Below are 13044 nucleotides of genomic sequence, written 5' to 3'. Positions count from 1 at the left end.
AGTAACGCAGGTCAGGCCTGTGAGTAAACAAGTATGCAAATAGGAATCAACTCACAAAGAATAGCAAGTCCAAGATCAAGAAATCCAAACCAGAGTAAGGAGTAACAGAGGAAGAGCCCCATTTCAAGATTACAGGTTATAACATAGAACGTCCAATAAGGGAGGGACTGGCAGGGAGATATCCTTTGTCGTGTGCGCGTAGAGAGGAGGCAAGAAGGAAAAGAGAGGGGAAGCAGAAAGGAAAGAAAGAGAAAGGCAACTGAAAGGGGGAGACTCTCTAGGAATTAGAAAGAATCCTAAAGACACATTCCAGGGAATTCTGGAAATTCCCAGCTGGCTGAGAAGCCTCAGGCAATTCATCTATCTCTGAACCTCAGCTTCCTAGTCTATAAAAGGGGGCTGCTGAGTGGGCTGGTCTTTTAAGATCTATCTTCACCATTGTGTGATTCTAAGATGACTGGTGTTCTGAAATCTCAGCCAACAAAGATAAGCACAGTTTAGACACCACCAAGGCCAGAAACAGCCTGGTGTGCACAGGGAAGTGCTGGCTAATCTGCTTGGTTAGGAGGGCAGAGCATGGCCAGAAGAAGTTTGGGAGTCCAGCAGAACTTCATTCAACAAATACTTACTGAGTGTCCACCATAAGCCAGGGACCACTGTGGAAAGCAGGCACAGTGGCAGTGTCCCTACCCTCCTGAAGCTTGGATCTCAGTGGAGGAGGCAAACACCATCAAGCAAACAGAAAAATATCTCATTTTAAGCAGAGATTAAGAACTACGAAGTAAAAGAAGGCAGGATAATGGAATAAAGAATGATGCAGTAAACTGATGGGAGGCTATTTAGATAGCTGGTCAGAAAAGAAGACGACATTGAGCAGAGACCTGAATAAAGAAGGGAAGGCTGCTGGGAGCTTCTCAAAGTAGATTTAGGTGAAAGATTATCTAGGCCTGAAATAGGGCAGGACTGGTTGAGATGGAGGTAAGGAAACAGAGTTCTTCAATATTGATCAGGTAAACTTGTCAGGCCTAAGCAACCGTTTAGATGTAGGACATGAAAACATGAGAAGGATGCCGGGCGCAGTGGCTCACACCTGTAATCCCAGCACTGTGGGAGGCCAAGACGGATGGATCGTTTGAAGTTAGGAGTTCGAGACTAGCCTGACCAACATGGTGAAACCCCTTCTCTACTAAACATACAAAAAAATTTAGCTGAGCATGGTGGCCTGTAATCCCAGCTACTTGAGAGGGTAAGGCAGGAGAATCACTTGAGCCTGGGAGGCAGAGGTTGCAGCGAGCCAAGATTGTGCCACTGCACCCCAGCCTGGGCGACAGAGCAAGACTCCTTCTCAAAAAAAAAAAAAAAAAAAAAAGGAAGGATGAAGAAAAACTCTCTAATATATGGCTTAGGTAGCAAAATAGATATACCACTCACTGAGAAAAAAAATGCAGGCGAAAAAGCAGGTTGGGTGAAAGATAATGAGCGGTCTTTTAGAATGATGGGGTTGTAGTGCAATCCCTCCTTTGGTAATATCGCCAGCAGGGGGAGTCTGGAGCTGGAGCAGAGGCTGGGCTGGAGAATGGGACTTGGGAATGAGTGACACCTGGGTGGTCAATGAAGCCATCATCGCCACTAAGATTGACAATTAATCAGCCATCAAGTATTTAGTGAGCACCTACCAAGTGTCAGGCTATATGGCAAGTCGTGAAGGAATTTTCTTGTTAATGGGAGCATGAAAAAAAAAATCTTCAAGCAAGTAAAATGATTTCAAGTACTGATGACAGGGGCAATAAACATGTTAAAATAAAGTCATGGGATACAAAGTAATGAAGGTGAGGAGGTAGTCATGGCAGAGATTGCTTTAGCTATGGTTGAAGTGAAAACTGAATAAAAAGGACACAGTCCTGTGAAAATCTGATGAAGATCCTTTCAATCAAAAAATTATAAGTCATTAGGTCCTGAGATGGGAGTAGACTTGGTGTGAGGACAGGTGAAAGGTCAAGGTGGCCATAATAAATGAATGAGGCAGAGTGAAGAGAGGTAAGTGAGCTAGGTTGGGTCACATAGGGAGAAGGCTGGGTTTAATCCCAAGGGGAACCTGCGTAAATTGAGAAGAGCGGAAGGCTGAGGAAAGATCCCTGGAAAACACCAGCCTGAAGGATAAAAGGAATGTGGTATCACAGCAAGGGTAGACTTTGGAGGAGCAAGTGATAAGTTCTCCAGCAGCAGTGAATTACTTTAATGTTTGTAACAGAGAACAGCTCCTGTTTCATAAAGGATAGAACAAGCAAATTCGCTGGTGAGCATCATTCCACTCCCTCACAGCCCACTCATAAGCTAAAGGCCCCAGAAGACCGTTTGTCCTGCCACAGGTTCCTTAGTTTCCTCTTCCAATATAACAGCTTCAGTTTACACGGTAATATATACAGCAGCATTGAATCAATCTCCACAAGACTGTTTTAAGATAGCTGCAAAAAAATATTTCAGTGCTGTATGTCATCATTGAGCAGATGAGGAAATGGTAATACACAGGGGCCAAACAGCTTCTCCAAGCCAATAATGGCCTATGCTAAAAATAGCATCCTTGTCTCCTTGTTCCAAGGTTATTTTTCATTTTGCATCTAGCTAAGCCTCTGTTTGGGGAAAGCTATCATTAGAAGTTTTATGGATTGTCAAACCACACTGCTGGACTAGAACCATAAACCACCTCTCTTGATCCACAGGCACAATACTTCGCTTGGACGTCTGGGATGGATGGAAGGAATTTCTGATGGGTTGTCTCCTTGGACAAAAACTTAAAGTCCAACACTACTTATCAAAAGAAGGACCAGTACTCAAGTATGAGAAATTAATTTTAAATTAACTTAGCAAGTGCTGTGATTTTTACTAAACTTCCATCATACCTTGAGCCTGCAATTCACTCACTCTACAGCTGCGGTGCTGCTCTATGCCAGTTCCACTTAGTATGTCTCAACCAAATATTATTATTGTCATATTTGTTGGAACAAAACAGCAGGGATGCCATCAGGACTGATAGTCTTGCGATTCAGGTAGACTTTCCTCAGGAAATGCTAACTACAACTAACCTTCGAACAATGCAGGGGTTAGGGATGCCAACTCCCCACACAGTTGAAAATTCCCATATAACTTTTGACTTCCCCAAAACTTAGCTACTAATAGCCTACCATTGACTGGAAGCCTTACTGATAACACAGTCAATTAACACATTGTGTATATGTATTATATACCATATTCTTACAATAAAGTAAGCTACAGGAAAGAAAATATTAAGAAAATCATAAGGAAAAGAAAATATATTTCCTAGTCATTAAGTGGATGTGGATCATTATAAAGGTCTTCAATCTTCAGGTTGAATAAGGCTGAGGGGGAAAAAGAGGAGAAGGGGTTTGTCTTGCTGTCTCAGGTGTGGCAGAGGTGGAAGAAAATCCCCAAACGGAACCCTGACAGTTCAAACGCAAGTTGTTCAAAGGTCATTAAATGGTGATTAAATGGGTGACTTCAATTTGGTTTAGATATGAGACTTTCAGCAACATTTTTAAAGACTATCAGAATAAATACAGACAGTCCACAACTTATGATGGTTCAACTTAGATTTTTCAACTTACAATGGTGTAAAAGTGATATTAATTCAGTAGAAAGCAAACTTCCAGTGCCCATACAACCATTCTTTTTCATTTTCAGTACAGCATTCAATAAATTATAGGATATGTTCAACAGTATATCATAATATAGGCTTTGTGTTAGATGATTTTGCCCAACTGTATGCTAATCAAGGTAGGCTAGACTAAGATTTGATGTGCAGTAGATCAGGTGTATTAAATGCATTTTAGACTTATGATACTTTCAGCGTATGATGGTTTTTATCAGGACGTAACCCTATCATAAGTCAAAGGACGTCTGTATCTTGCCACTTTCACATTCAGTTATTCTTTAAGAAAACACTTGTTAATTGGCTGAAAACATTGGCCACGTCTTCCTAAGCGCACATGTAATTTTTCAAACTGCATTTATTACCAGCATTCACACTTTTGCCATACATAAAGTGTAACGGATATAGCTGGGGCAGGAGGAGGGTTGGTTCAGAGAGGCAGGTGGTCATTTTAATGTGTTAATACAGCCATCAGCTTCTCAAATACATAAATTGCACTGATCTGTAGGTTTAATAGTACTTTAGAAAAGTGCCCACTCGTGGGTGATTTAATCATGTTTTGCAGAAGCCGACACACCAGGAGGTCTGAGGCTCTGTGAAGTGATGGATTAGAAGAGCAGCTTTTACAATTTTATAAAATATTCTAATATTTTACACTAATTTCTATTGTGGGGTAGTGATATTTCTTTTTCCATGTTCTGCATCCAAAGAAATAGCTGTGTTGCTTTGTTACTTTTAATAGTGTATATTTATTTAATACTTTATGGCAGGCACTGAGTTATATTTATTACCTCATTTTATGCTTGTAACAATTTGATGAGGCGGACACTTTTTAATCTTATTTTACAAATGAAGAAACTAAGAGCAGAAAATCTGCCCCATGTTGGCTGGGCGCAGTGGCTCACACCTGTAATCCCATTACTTTGGGAGGCCAAGGTGGGCAGATCACTTGAGGTCAGGAGTTCGACACCCGCCTGGCCAACATAGAGAAACTCCTGTTTCTACAAAAAATACAAAAATTAGCCAGGTGTGGTGGCTCGCGCCTGTAATCCCAACTACTGAGGAGGCTGAGGCAGGAGAATTGCTTCAACTCGGGAGGTGGAGGTTGCAGTGAGCCAAGATTGCATCACTGCACTCCAGCCTGAGCAACACAGCAAGACTCTATCTGGGGAGGGGTGATGGAGGAAGAAAACCTGCCCCATGTCACACAAATAGCAAGGGCAGAACTGGATACTGAATTGTAACATTTTAACTCTAGTGTTCATGTGCTTGACCATCTATACTTGACTTCATCTTTAAATAAAATCTAAGAGCTCAGAGAACATACATGGTCAGACTTAAAAGCTCCTTGTATTTCCCCATGCATGATATTTTTCCTGAGGATTTAATTTCTATAAGAAAGATGACCACTTCAAGGAAACTATTTACATGTGCATAGTAGGATAATGTGTATAAGCAGGACTTGTGCAGTTTAACCTGTATGTCACTATATGCCTTTTCTAAAAATATTTTAAGGTAAAAGTTAAGAAGAAATAAATATTCAACTAGAATATTTCATGAGCATTTAGTGTAACTACATTTGTCTGTTTGCTGATTTTCTAAACACCCCCTCCCCACTTGTTTCACTCATTTAGGTATCAGAAAAGGGTAGCCCTGTACATTGCTGCTTTTTGTGGGTACATTGAACTCACTGAATGGGCCCTGAAGCAAGGTGCGCGGCCCCACGAGGCAGTCGGTGTTCACCCCTATCGAGCATGGTGCCATGAAGCCCTTCATGCAGATGTCTCTAAATGCCCCATTCATGCAGCCGCAGAAGCAGGCCAACTGTTGATTCTGAAGGCCTTTGTCAACTGCAGTGTGCTGTGCCTGGAATGCAAAAATGCAGCAGGACAAACTCCCCTGACCATTGTGTTCAAACACAAGCATAAAGACTGTGTACTATATTTGCTCAGTAAAATGTGGTCCACAGTTTCTTTTCCAAAAATTTCAGTCCCAATGAGGATTTATATTAAAATAAAACAATGGATCCTCAGAGCTCAGAGTCATAGTCTTCATAAAAGCCAGTTTTGTGGAGCAAGGGTCTTTGGGGCAAAAGTTGGAGACACTGTGATGGTGGATGGTTTCACCAAACCAAAAATGACCTCCAAGAGCTGGCATAAGGCTGGGAACAGCGACTCACAAAGCATCGTGCTCAAGCTACCATCTCTCAGCAAACAAACTGCAAGCAGCAAACCTGTCAATCCTTTGGCAATTTCACAGCCGGACACAAGAGAACAAGCCCTCAAATTTCATCCACTGGTGAATGCAAGTACATTCTCTGAATTACAAAAACATCAACAACAAAATCAGAAAAAAATTCCTGCCACAGCTAGAAAAAAAGAAAAGCTCATAAAAAACACGTATCTTCCCCAAGTCCCCCTCCCTCCAGTTTCAAGAGTGGGATATTCACATCCATCGTTTTTCTATGCAACACCCAGTGCTGACTTTTTACTGAAGTCCTCCTTCTCATCTTTCTCAGAGCACAGTGGGAAGACTCCAAGGGAGAATGCAATCTACTGCTTAGCTGTGGCAAGGTAATGTTCTCCCCTTAAACATATAAAGGGCAAACCTTTTATAAGGCAGGTCCAGGATAAGGAATGGTCCGTAATGCACTACTATGCCACTGAAAGTAATACAAGTTGTTCCAATGCATCAATACCCAGCTTCAAGGACCTCATCTTAGCCTCATGACTAGGACAAAATGAATTAATATTATTGACCAATCCAATCTGTGCAGTACTTTACTCCTCAAACTTTCAGGAGGGAAAGAAACACAGTAGAAAGAGTTCTATCAATTCTCAAGGTCACTTACTGCTGCTGCTGCTGCTGCTTTTCTTTTTTCTTTTTGTTTGAGACAGGGTCTCGTTCTGTTGCCCAGGCTGGAGTGCAGTGGTTTTATCACAGCTCACTGCATCCTTGAATTTCTAGGCTCAAGCAATTCTCCCATCTCAGCCTTCCAAGTAGCTGGGACTACAGGCACATGCCACTACACCTGGTTGATTTTTTTTTCTTTTTCTGTAGAGACGGGGACTCACCACGTTGCCCAGGTTGGTCTCAAACTCCTGGGCTCAAGCGATCCTTCCACCTTGGCCTCCCAAAGCACTGGGATTACAGGCATGAACCACTGTGCCTAGCCTGCTAATGCTTCTTCTTTTTCCTCCTCTTCTACTTCTTTCTCTTCCTGTTCTTCTTCTAAAGCTAATAAAAAATTAATTGTAATTAGAGGGGAAAGAGAGAAAACTGAAATATGGGAGGGAGACATCAAAAGTGTCATAGAAAATTAGATGGTAATGAAAATGGGAGGAAAGAAAGGAACACATTAATGACAAATTGAATGATTAAAGACTTGAATTGACTTACTAGGCAAGATACATATATGGGGTGAGATCTGTATTGGACAGGGTGCTAGAATTGACATTAATATTTACAGTGAGTTAAAAGGTAATCCGTAGCACATCTAAAGAGATAAGAAAGTGTATCAGAATTAGATGTTTAAGGTACACAACTCTCTGATTACAGCTCAGATCCCATCCATTACTTATGAGGTATTATTTGATGCAAATTTTACAGATAGAAATATAGATTTACGAGTGACTTTTCCCCTTACTCAATATAATGAGAAGGAAAAAAAAACAAGGCTAGATTGTTTTACTTTTTTTCTGTACTGGTCTTTAGCTCAGCGAACTTTATTTCAGTTAGGTTGTTGCCACCTTGTGGTGAGAGTAATTTGGGCTGTAAAACGCAAAATTCAATATCCAACAGAGTGAGGTTGACAATAGAAGAAGACACTTAATAGCTTAATAGCCTCAATCTTTGTAATTTGTGAGATATCTCTGACTAGAATGTATAAAAAGAGATCACCAAAAATTCTAGAAATATACTAGGAAAATCATTAATTGAAAAAACTATATAGTCCGTCTTAAAATAAGGCTGTAAACAAGAAAGGAAATTTTGATTTGTTTTATCAACAGATACATGCTAAAAATGAGTTTATTTTTCAAACATTCAGTAAGTGTTTACTATAGCCCAGTGCTGTGCCCAGCAGAATGGAAATGTGCATGAAAAAGCATCTGTTTTTAAGGGGTGTGTGTGTGTGTGTGTGTGTGTGTGTGTGTGGTTTTAGATGAGAAAAGCTGACGGTGTCTGTTGTTGTATACAGCACTTTCTTGGGGAGGAAATGAGTTATGAAATATATAGTAAAATTCATAAGGACCACTAATCTCACATATATGGCTTGTTGAATTTTTATGTTTTCATACAAGCACTACTCAGATCAGATGCAAACTATTTCCAGCACCCCCAAAAATTTCCTTCATGCCCCTTGCCAGTCATGATCCTTCCCGGATGTAACTATTATTCTCATCTCTATCACCGAAGATTACTTGAGCCTGTTCTTGAACTTCATATAAAGGGCACATATGGCATATACCTTTTATATTTTGCTTCTTTTGTTCAACACATTGCCTATAAGATTCATCAATGTTTTTGCATGTATTGATCGTTTTTATTTCTATGTAGTATTCCATTTGTATGCAGTATTCCATATCCTAATTTATTTATCTATTTTCCTATTGATAGGCATTTAAATTGTTTCTAACTTAGGGGCTACTTTGAATAAAAATGCATGATTATTCTTGCATATGAGGTTTGGTGGACATCTGCGTTCACTTCTCTTGACTCTATACCAAGGAATAGAATTGCTGGGTCATAGGATAAATTTATGTTTAGCTTTAGTAAACATTTCAAAACACTTCTTAAAAGAGACTACCAGTGTGCTTTTTTTTTTTTTTTGTAGCTACATTTCATAAGGATTGGAATTATTAATGAGTGGCAGTTTCAAGGTCAAGAAAGAAATTTCTAGAGAAAACATTTTGTTAAATAAAGGGTTATTCTGTGAAGGAAAGAGAGAGAGGAAAGAAGAAAAGAAGGAAGGAAGGAAAGAGAGAAAGAGGAAGAAAGAAGGAAGGAAGGAAGGAAAGAAGGAAGGAAAGAAAGAAAGAAAGAGGAAGGAAAGAGGAATGGAGGAAGGGAGGAAAGGAGGGAGGGAGGGAGGGAGGAAGGGAGGGAGGGAGGGAAGGAAGGAAGGAAAGGAAAGGCAGGAAGGGGAAGGAAGGAAGGAAGAAAGGAAGGAAGGAAGGGAGAGAGGGAGGGAGGGAGGGAAGGAAGGAAGGGAAAGGAAGGAAGGGATTAGTGCAGAAGGGAGACCCATAGGGGGAGTGGTGGTCAGTCTGACTGCACATTTACTCTGGCAGTGTTACTCCTAGCAAATCCTCTTTCCATTTCTCTTTTCCCAGTATTTTTCTCTTTCCTGTATTCACATCCTCCACCTCCCATCCATTTCTGCCCCCTTTCCACTGAATCTTTCCCAGGATCTGTTCCACCTTCCTTTGTTGGTGGGCTGTGGAAAGGAAGATCTACAGTCTCACACCCCTGCAGTCTTCTTGATCGAGTTCAAGTTCCTCACAGAAGTCACAAAAGCACTTACATCTACCTGAAGTAGACAGTCAAGGCAGACAATCAGGTGGTCTGAGCACCCCTCTAAATGACCAGTGCAGCTCTTGTACCACAAAGACACAAACATGAGTAATGGATGGACACTATCTTGATGGCTACAAGCACCATCACCAAGCTAGTGTCATAGCCAGGAAATGGGGAAGAACCTAACGTAATCCTTCAGGATGCTGACCCAGGGATCAGGTGGGTAAAGTGACTGTCAGATGTTCCTGTTTTACAGAAAGGGAGTCTCCCAAAGCAGACAAGTCATCTGGCATCATGTGAAAGTACTTGTTGGAGCACATGTCATTCAGGAACTCCTACCTTTAGATTCATAAAACTAAACCTCTCAGGGTTGACTCCAAGATGGCATTATGCAGTTTGCACAGATCAAGCACTAATGTGGGTTTGGGCTGGTGAGTAAATGTGGCTGGTGTAGATAGTCACTGAGGCCAGAAGGTCACATAGAGTCTCATTCCTCAGCCTAGAAGTCAGTATAGGCTTTACACAGGTCAAAGAATATCTGTAAGGAGTGTCTAGAAAATAGCTTTCCTTATTGCTTATTGTCCAACTCCAGAGAGGTTTATGTGACCTGGGAGTCCAGTTAAGTAAAGATTCAAATGTAAGGGATTGATCCAGAAGGCTGAGAGTTTGAGTGGAATGAGAATAGATGATAATCTCAAATGTTATGAGCTTTGATGGGCTCTTGTACTCTGGATACAAGTACAGCTCTTTGTTTTTATTCTTTATTTAAAAAGGCATATCTTGTATGTTTTAATCACCTTTTGTATCTCCAGCACATAGAATAGTGCTTGCCATAGAGTAAGTGCTCAATATGCATCTTTTTCTTAAGGTAAACAGTTTTTGAATGAATGCAGAAAAGCCAGGTTTCAAATGCCAGGGAGAGAATCAGGATAGGCTCTGAGCCTAGGAAGAGCAAGGATATGCATCAGAACAGGAGAGGACTTCAATTAAGTCTGGTGGGATATGGGGAAAGGCTGAAAGTGCCTGAATGATTTCTTTAAGACTTAACACCTAATTTTATGGGCTGCATGGATGGGTTAACTCAGTTTAGAGGGCACAGAAAGACACAGCCATTGAGGTAAAGCAAGAAGTTAATCTAGAACAAAGAAGTTGAATCAGGCAGACATGGACCTGGTTCAAATGTTGGAAACACTATGGTACTTTTAAACAGGGTTAGTCCTAATAGATTGGGTGAAAGCCTTTTAAAAATACCAGACTTTGCCAGACAACATGGGCAGAGGTGAGGTAAAGGATCCAGGCAGAGCTAGTAACATGGTCAAAGGCACTGTTTTGTGAAAGAGCAAGCAAGAAATTGAATTTTCAGGAAAGTACGTGGATTTGCAAAAGGCATCCTAGGCAATAAGGAAGAACTGGTTGGAGATAAGACTGGCACAGTAGACCGCATCTACACTAAGAAGCATCTTGTGTGACCAAGTGAAGAGATTGCTTCTAATTCCCCCTTCCATGGGGTAGGAGGTAGGTGGGAAGCTCATAGAAGTTCTTTTTCATGAAGTAAGTTACATAATCAGTTTTTGTTTGTTTTTGAAGACAAATCTGATAGAGATGCATGGAAGACTCATTGGAAAGATGTGGAAAGACTATAGTAAAGTTAGGAAGCTGTAAAAAGAGAAATAAGAGAAAATAAAGACCTGGACTAGAACAACAGTAGTTAGGGAAAAGAGAAAAGGCCAAATACGAGAGACATTTCTGGGGAATAATCTACAAAATTTGGTCACTGACTGGGTGTGAAAATAGAGAAAAGAGGAATTTAGTTAAATTTCTGGCTTTGGAGATGGTGAGGATAGCAAAATCGAAGTGTTAGAACAAGGAAACAGAAGTGGGACAAGTTTAGGAAGAAGATAAAAGATATGTTAAATTAGAAGTGTCTATGGGATAAACATTTTTATTTGTTAATTGGAGATACGCCACTTTTAAGAAAGGTCAAGCTTTAGGAGTTATGGATAAAAGAATTGAAACAGTGAGTAAATGAGGACTCCTAGGATGAGGGTGTAGAAAGAGAGGAGGACCAAAGATAGAATCTTGGAGGACCCCAACATTTAAGGGGATGTAAAACACCTCTGTATTAAATCACATTTGCATCCTACAAAGAGTAATAGTATTCAAATTTGCAAGTCTTAGTATATAGCCAGAGAATAACTATCATAAAACATTAAGTTCCTTTGCATTTTAGTTAAAGACTATCAAAATACCTAATATCTTTTCAATTAAAAAAATCCTCATGTGTGTTCGTAGGGGTAGAAAGAGGAGAAAAGAGAAGAGGCCAGGGAATATGTGATGTATAGGAATATCTAGGGAGGAGAGAGAAAAAGTTTCAACCCAGAGAATTCTACATGATATTGAGTGGCTTTCTGTTTCTAGTTGTGGATTCTAAGTTTTTAGTGTTGCCTTGAGAAAATATCATTCCCACTGCATCACAGGGAACTTGTTTTAGAAAGATTACTGTTTCTATTTCACATCTACCTATGTGACAAGACAAACTAGCCCTAGCTACAAAATCAACCTGAAGATTTCCATCCTTTTTCAGCTATGTATGCAGACAAGATCAGACCTCCTTATAAATTATATCTTGTTTTCTTGCAGTGCCTTTAAAGAGAAACGATGGCTTCAGCAGTTAGAAATAGCAAGAGTCCTGGCCAAAAAGAGCATTTCTAACTTGACTACCCGAGGAGGTCTGACAGCATGTGAAAACTCTCTAGAAATTGTGCTTTGAAAAGTCATGACAACCTCAGTTTGGACGAAGACCTGATCAAACAGAAAGTCCAGTTCTAATGTTAACATTTCTAATAACAGTTCTAATGTTATCATCTCTAGTAACAGTTATAATGCCACATAACTTTTAATAGGATATTTAACACCATGTTTTCTCGGACTTCATCACACTAAGTGAAACTTTAGTGCTATTTTTGCATAAAGAATATGAGGAAGAATTCAGAAGAAACTGAGAATAGTAGTGGTCCACAGGGTAGGGGAGCTGAGACAATGGAAAACAAGGAAGTGAGAATTTTTACAGTTCCTTTGTTTGTTTTTCTTTTTTTTTTTCTAAAAAAAAAATGTGTTTGGGTTTTTTAAGCCTTATGAATGTAGAACATATTTAAAAACAAATAAAAATTTTAAATTCTATGTAAGGAAAGTTCTTAAGAAAGTTAACAAATACCATCCAGGTCTAAAGCTGATCTCAGACATCTTTTGAACTTCTGCTAAAACATTGCTTCCAATTAATTTTTTAAATTGAGTTAAAATTTACATGCAGTGAATTGCATGAATCTTAAATGTAAGATTCAATGGGTTTGAAAAATATCCCAGTGAAAACATAGAACATTTTTGTTACCCCAGGAAGTTCCTTCAAGCTCCTAAGTCAATCCCAACTTCTTTAGGTAACTGCTATTCTGATTTCTATCTCCGTAGATGAGATTTTCAAATCACTGGTATCATGCAGTTGTTCACTTTTGTGTCTGGGCTATTTTGCTCAACCTAATGTTTTAAGAATCATTTGTATTACTGCACATATCAGTAGTACATTCCTTTTTTTCTTTTTTTTTTTTTTGAGACAGAGTGTTACTCTGTCATCCAGGCTGGAGTGCAGCAACACAATCTCAGCTCACTGTAATCTCCACTTCCCAGGTTTAAGCAATTCTCTGGCCTCAGCCTCCTGAGTAGGTGGGATTACAAGCATGTGTCACCATACCCTGAGTAGCTGGGATTACAAGCATATGTCACCACACCCAACTAATTTTTGTATTTTTCGTAGAGACAGGGTTTCACCATGTTGGCCAGGCTGGTCTCGAACTCCTGACCTCAAC

The 13044-nt window shown here is 40.0% G+C and overlaps 1 protein-coding gene across 1 annotated transcript in view; it reads left to right on the top strand.

Annotated features, from left to right (window-relative positions):
- ANKUB1 (ankyrin repeat and ubiquitin domain containing 1) overlaps positions 1 to 12342 on the top strand; it is a 31518-nt gene extending 19176 nt beyond the window's left edge. Inside the window, exons 4-6 of the mRNA XM_054480244.1 lie at positions 2721 to 2835; positions 5302 to 6240; positions 11825 to 12342. Coding sequence (XP_054336219.1) covers positions 2721 to 2835; positions 5302 to 6240; positions 11825 to 11954 — 1184 coding nt within the window. The 3' untranslated portion in view covers positions 11955 to 12342. The remainder of the gene's footprint in view (positions 1 to 2720; positions 2836 to 5301; positions 6241 to 11824) is intronic.
- The last annotated feature ends 702 nt before the right edge of the window (positions 12343 to 13044 follow it).

The sequence above is a fragment of the Pongo pygmaeus genome, chromosome 2 (assembly GCF_028885625.2).
Source record: "Pongo pygmaeus isolate AG05252 chromosome 2, NHGRI_mPonPyg2-v2.0_pri, whole genome shotgun sequence".
Taxonomy (NCBI): Eukaryota; Metazoa; Chordata; class Mammalia; order Primates; family Hominidae; genus Pongo; species Pongo pygmaeus.
This window is presented reverse-complemented; position numbering and strand designations above follow the sequence as displayed.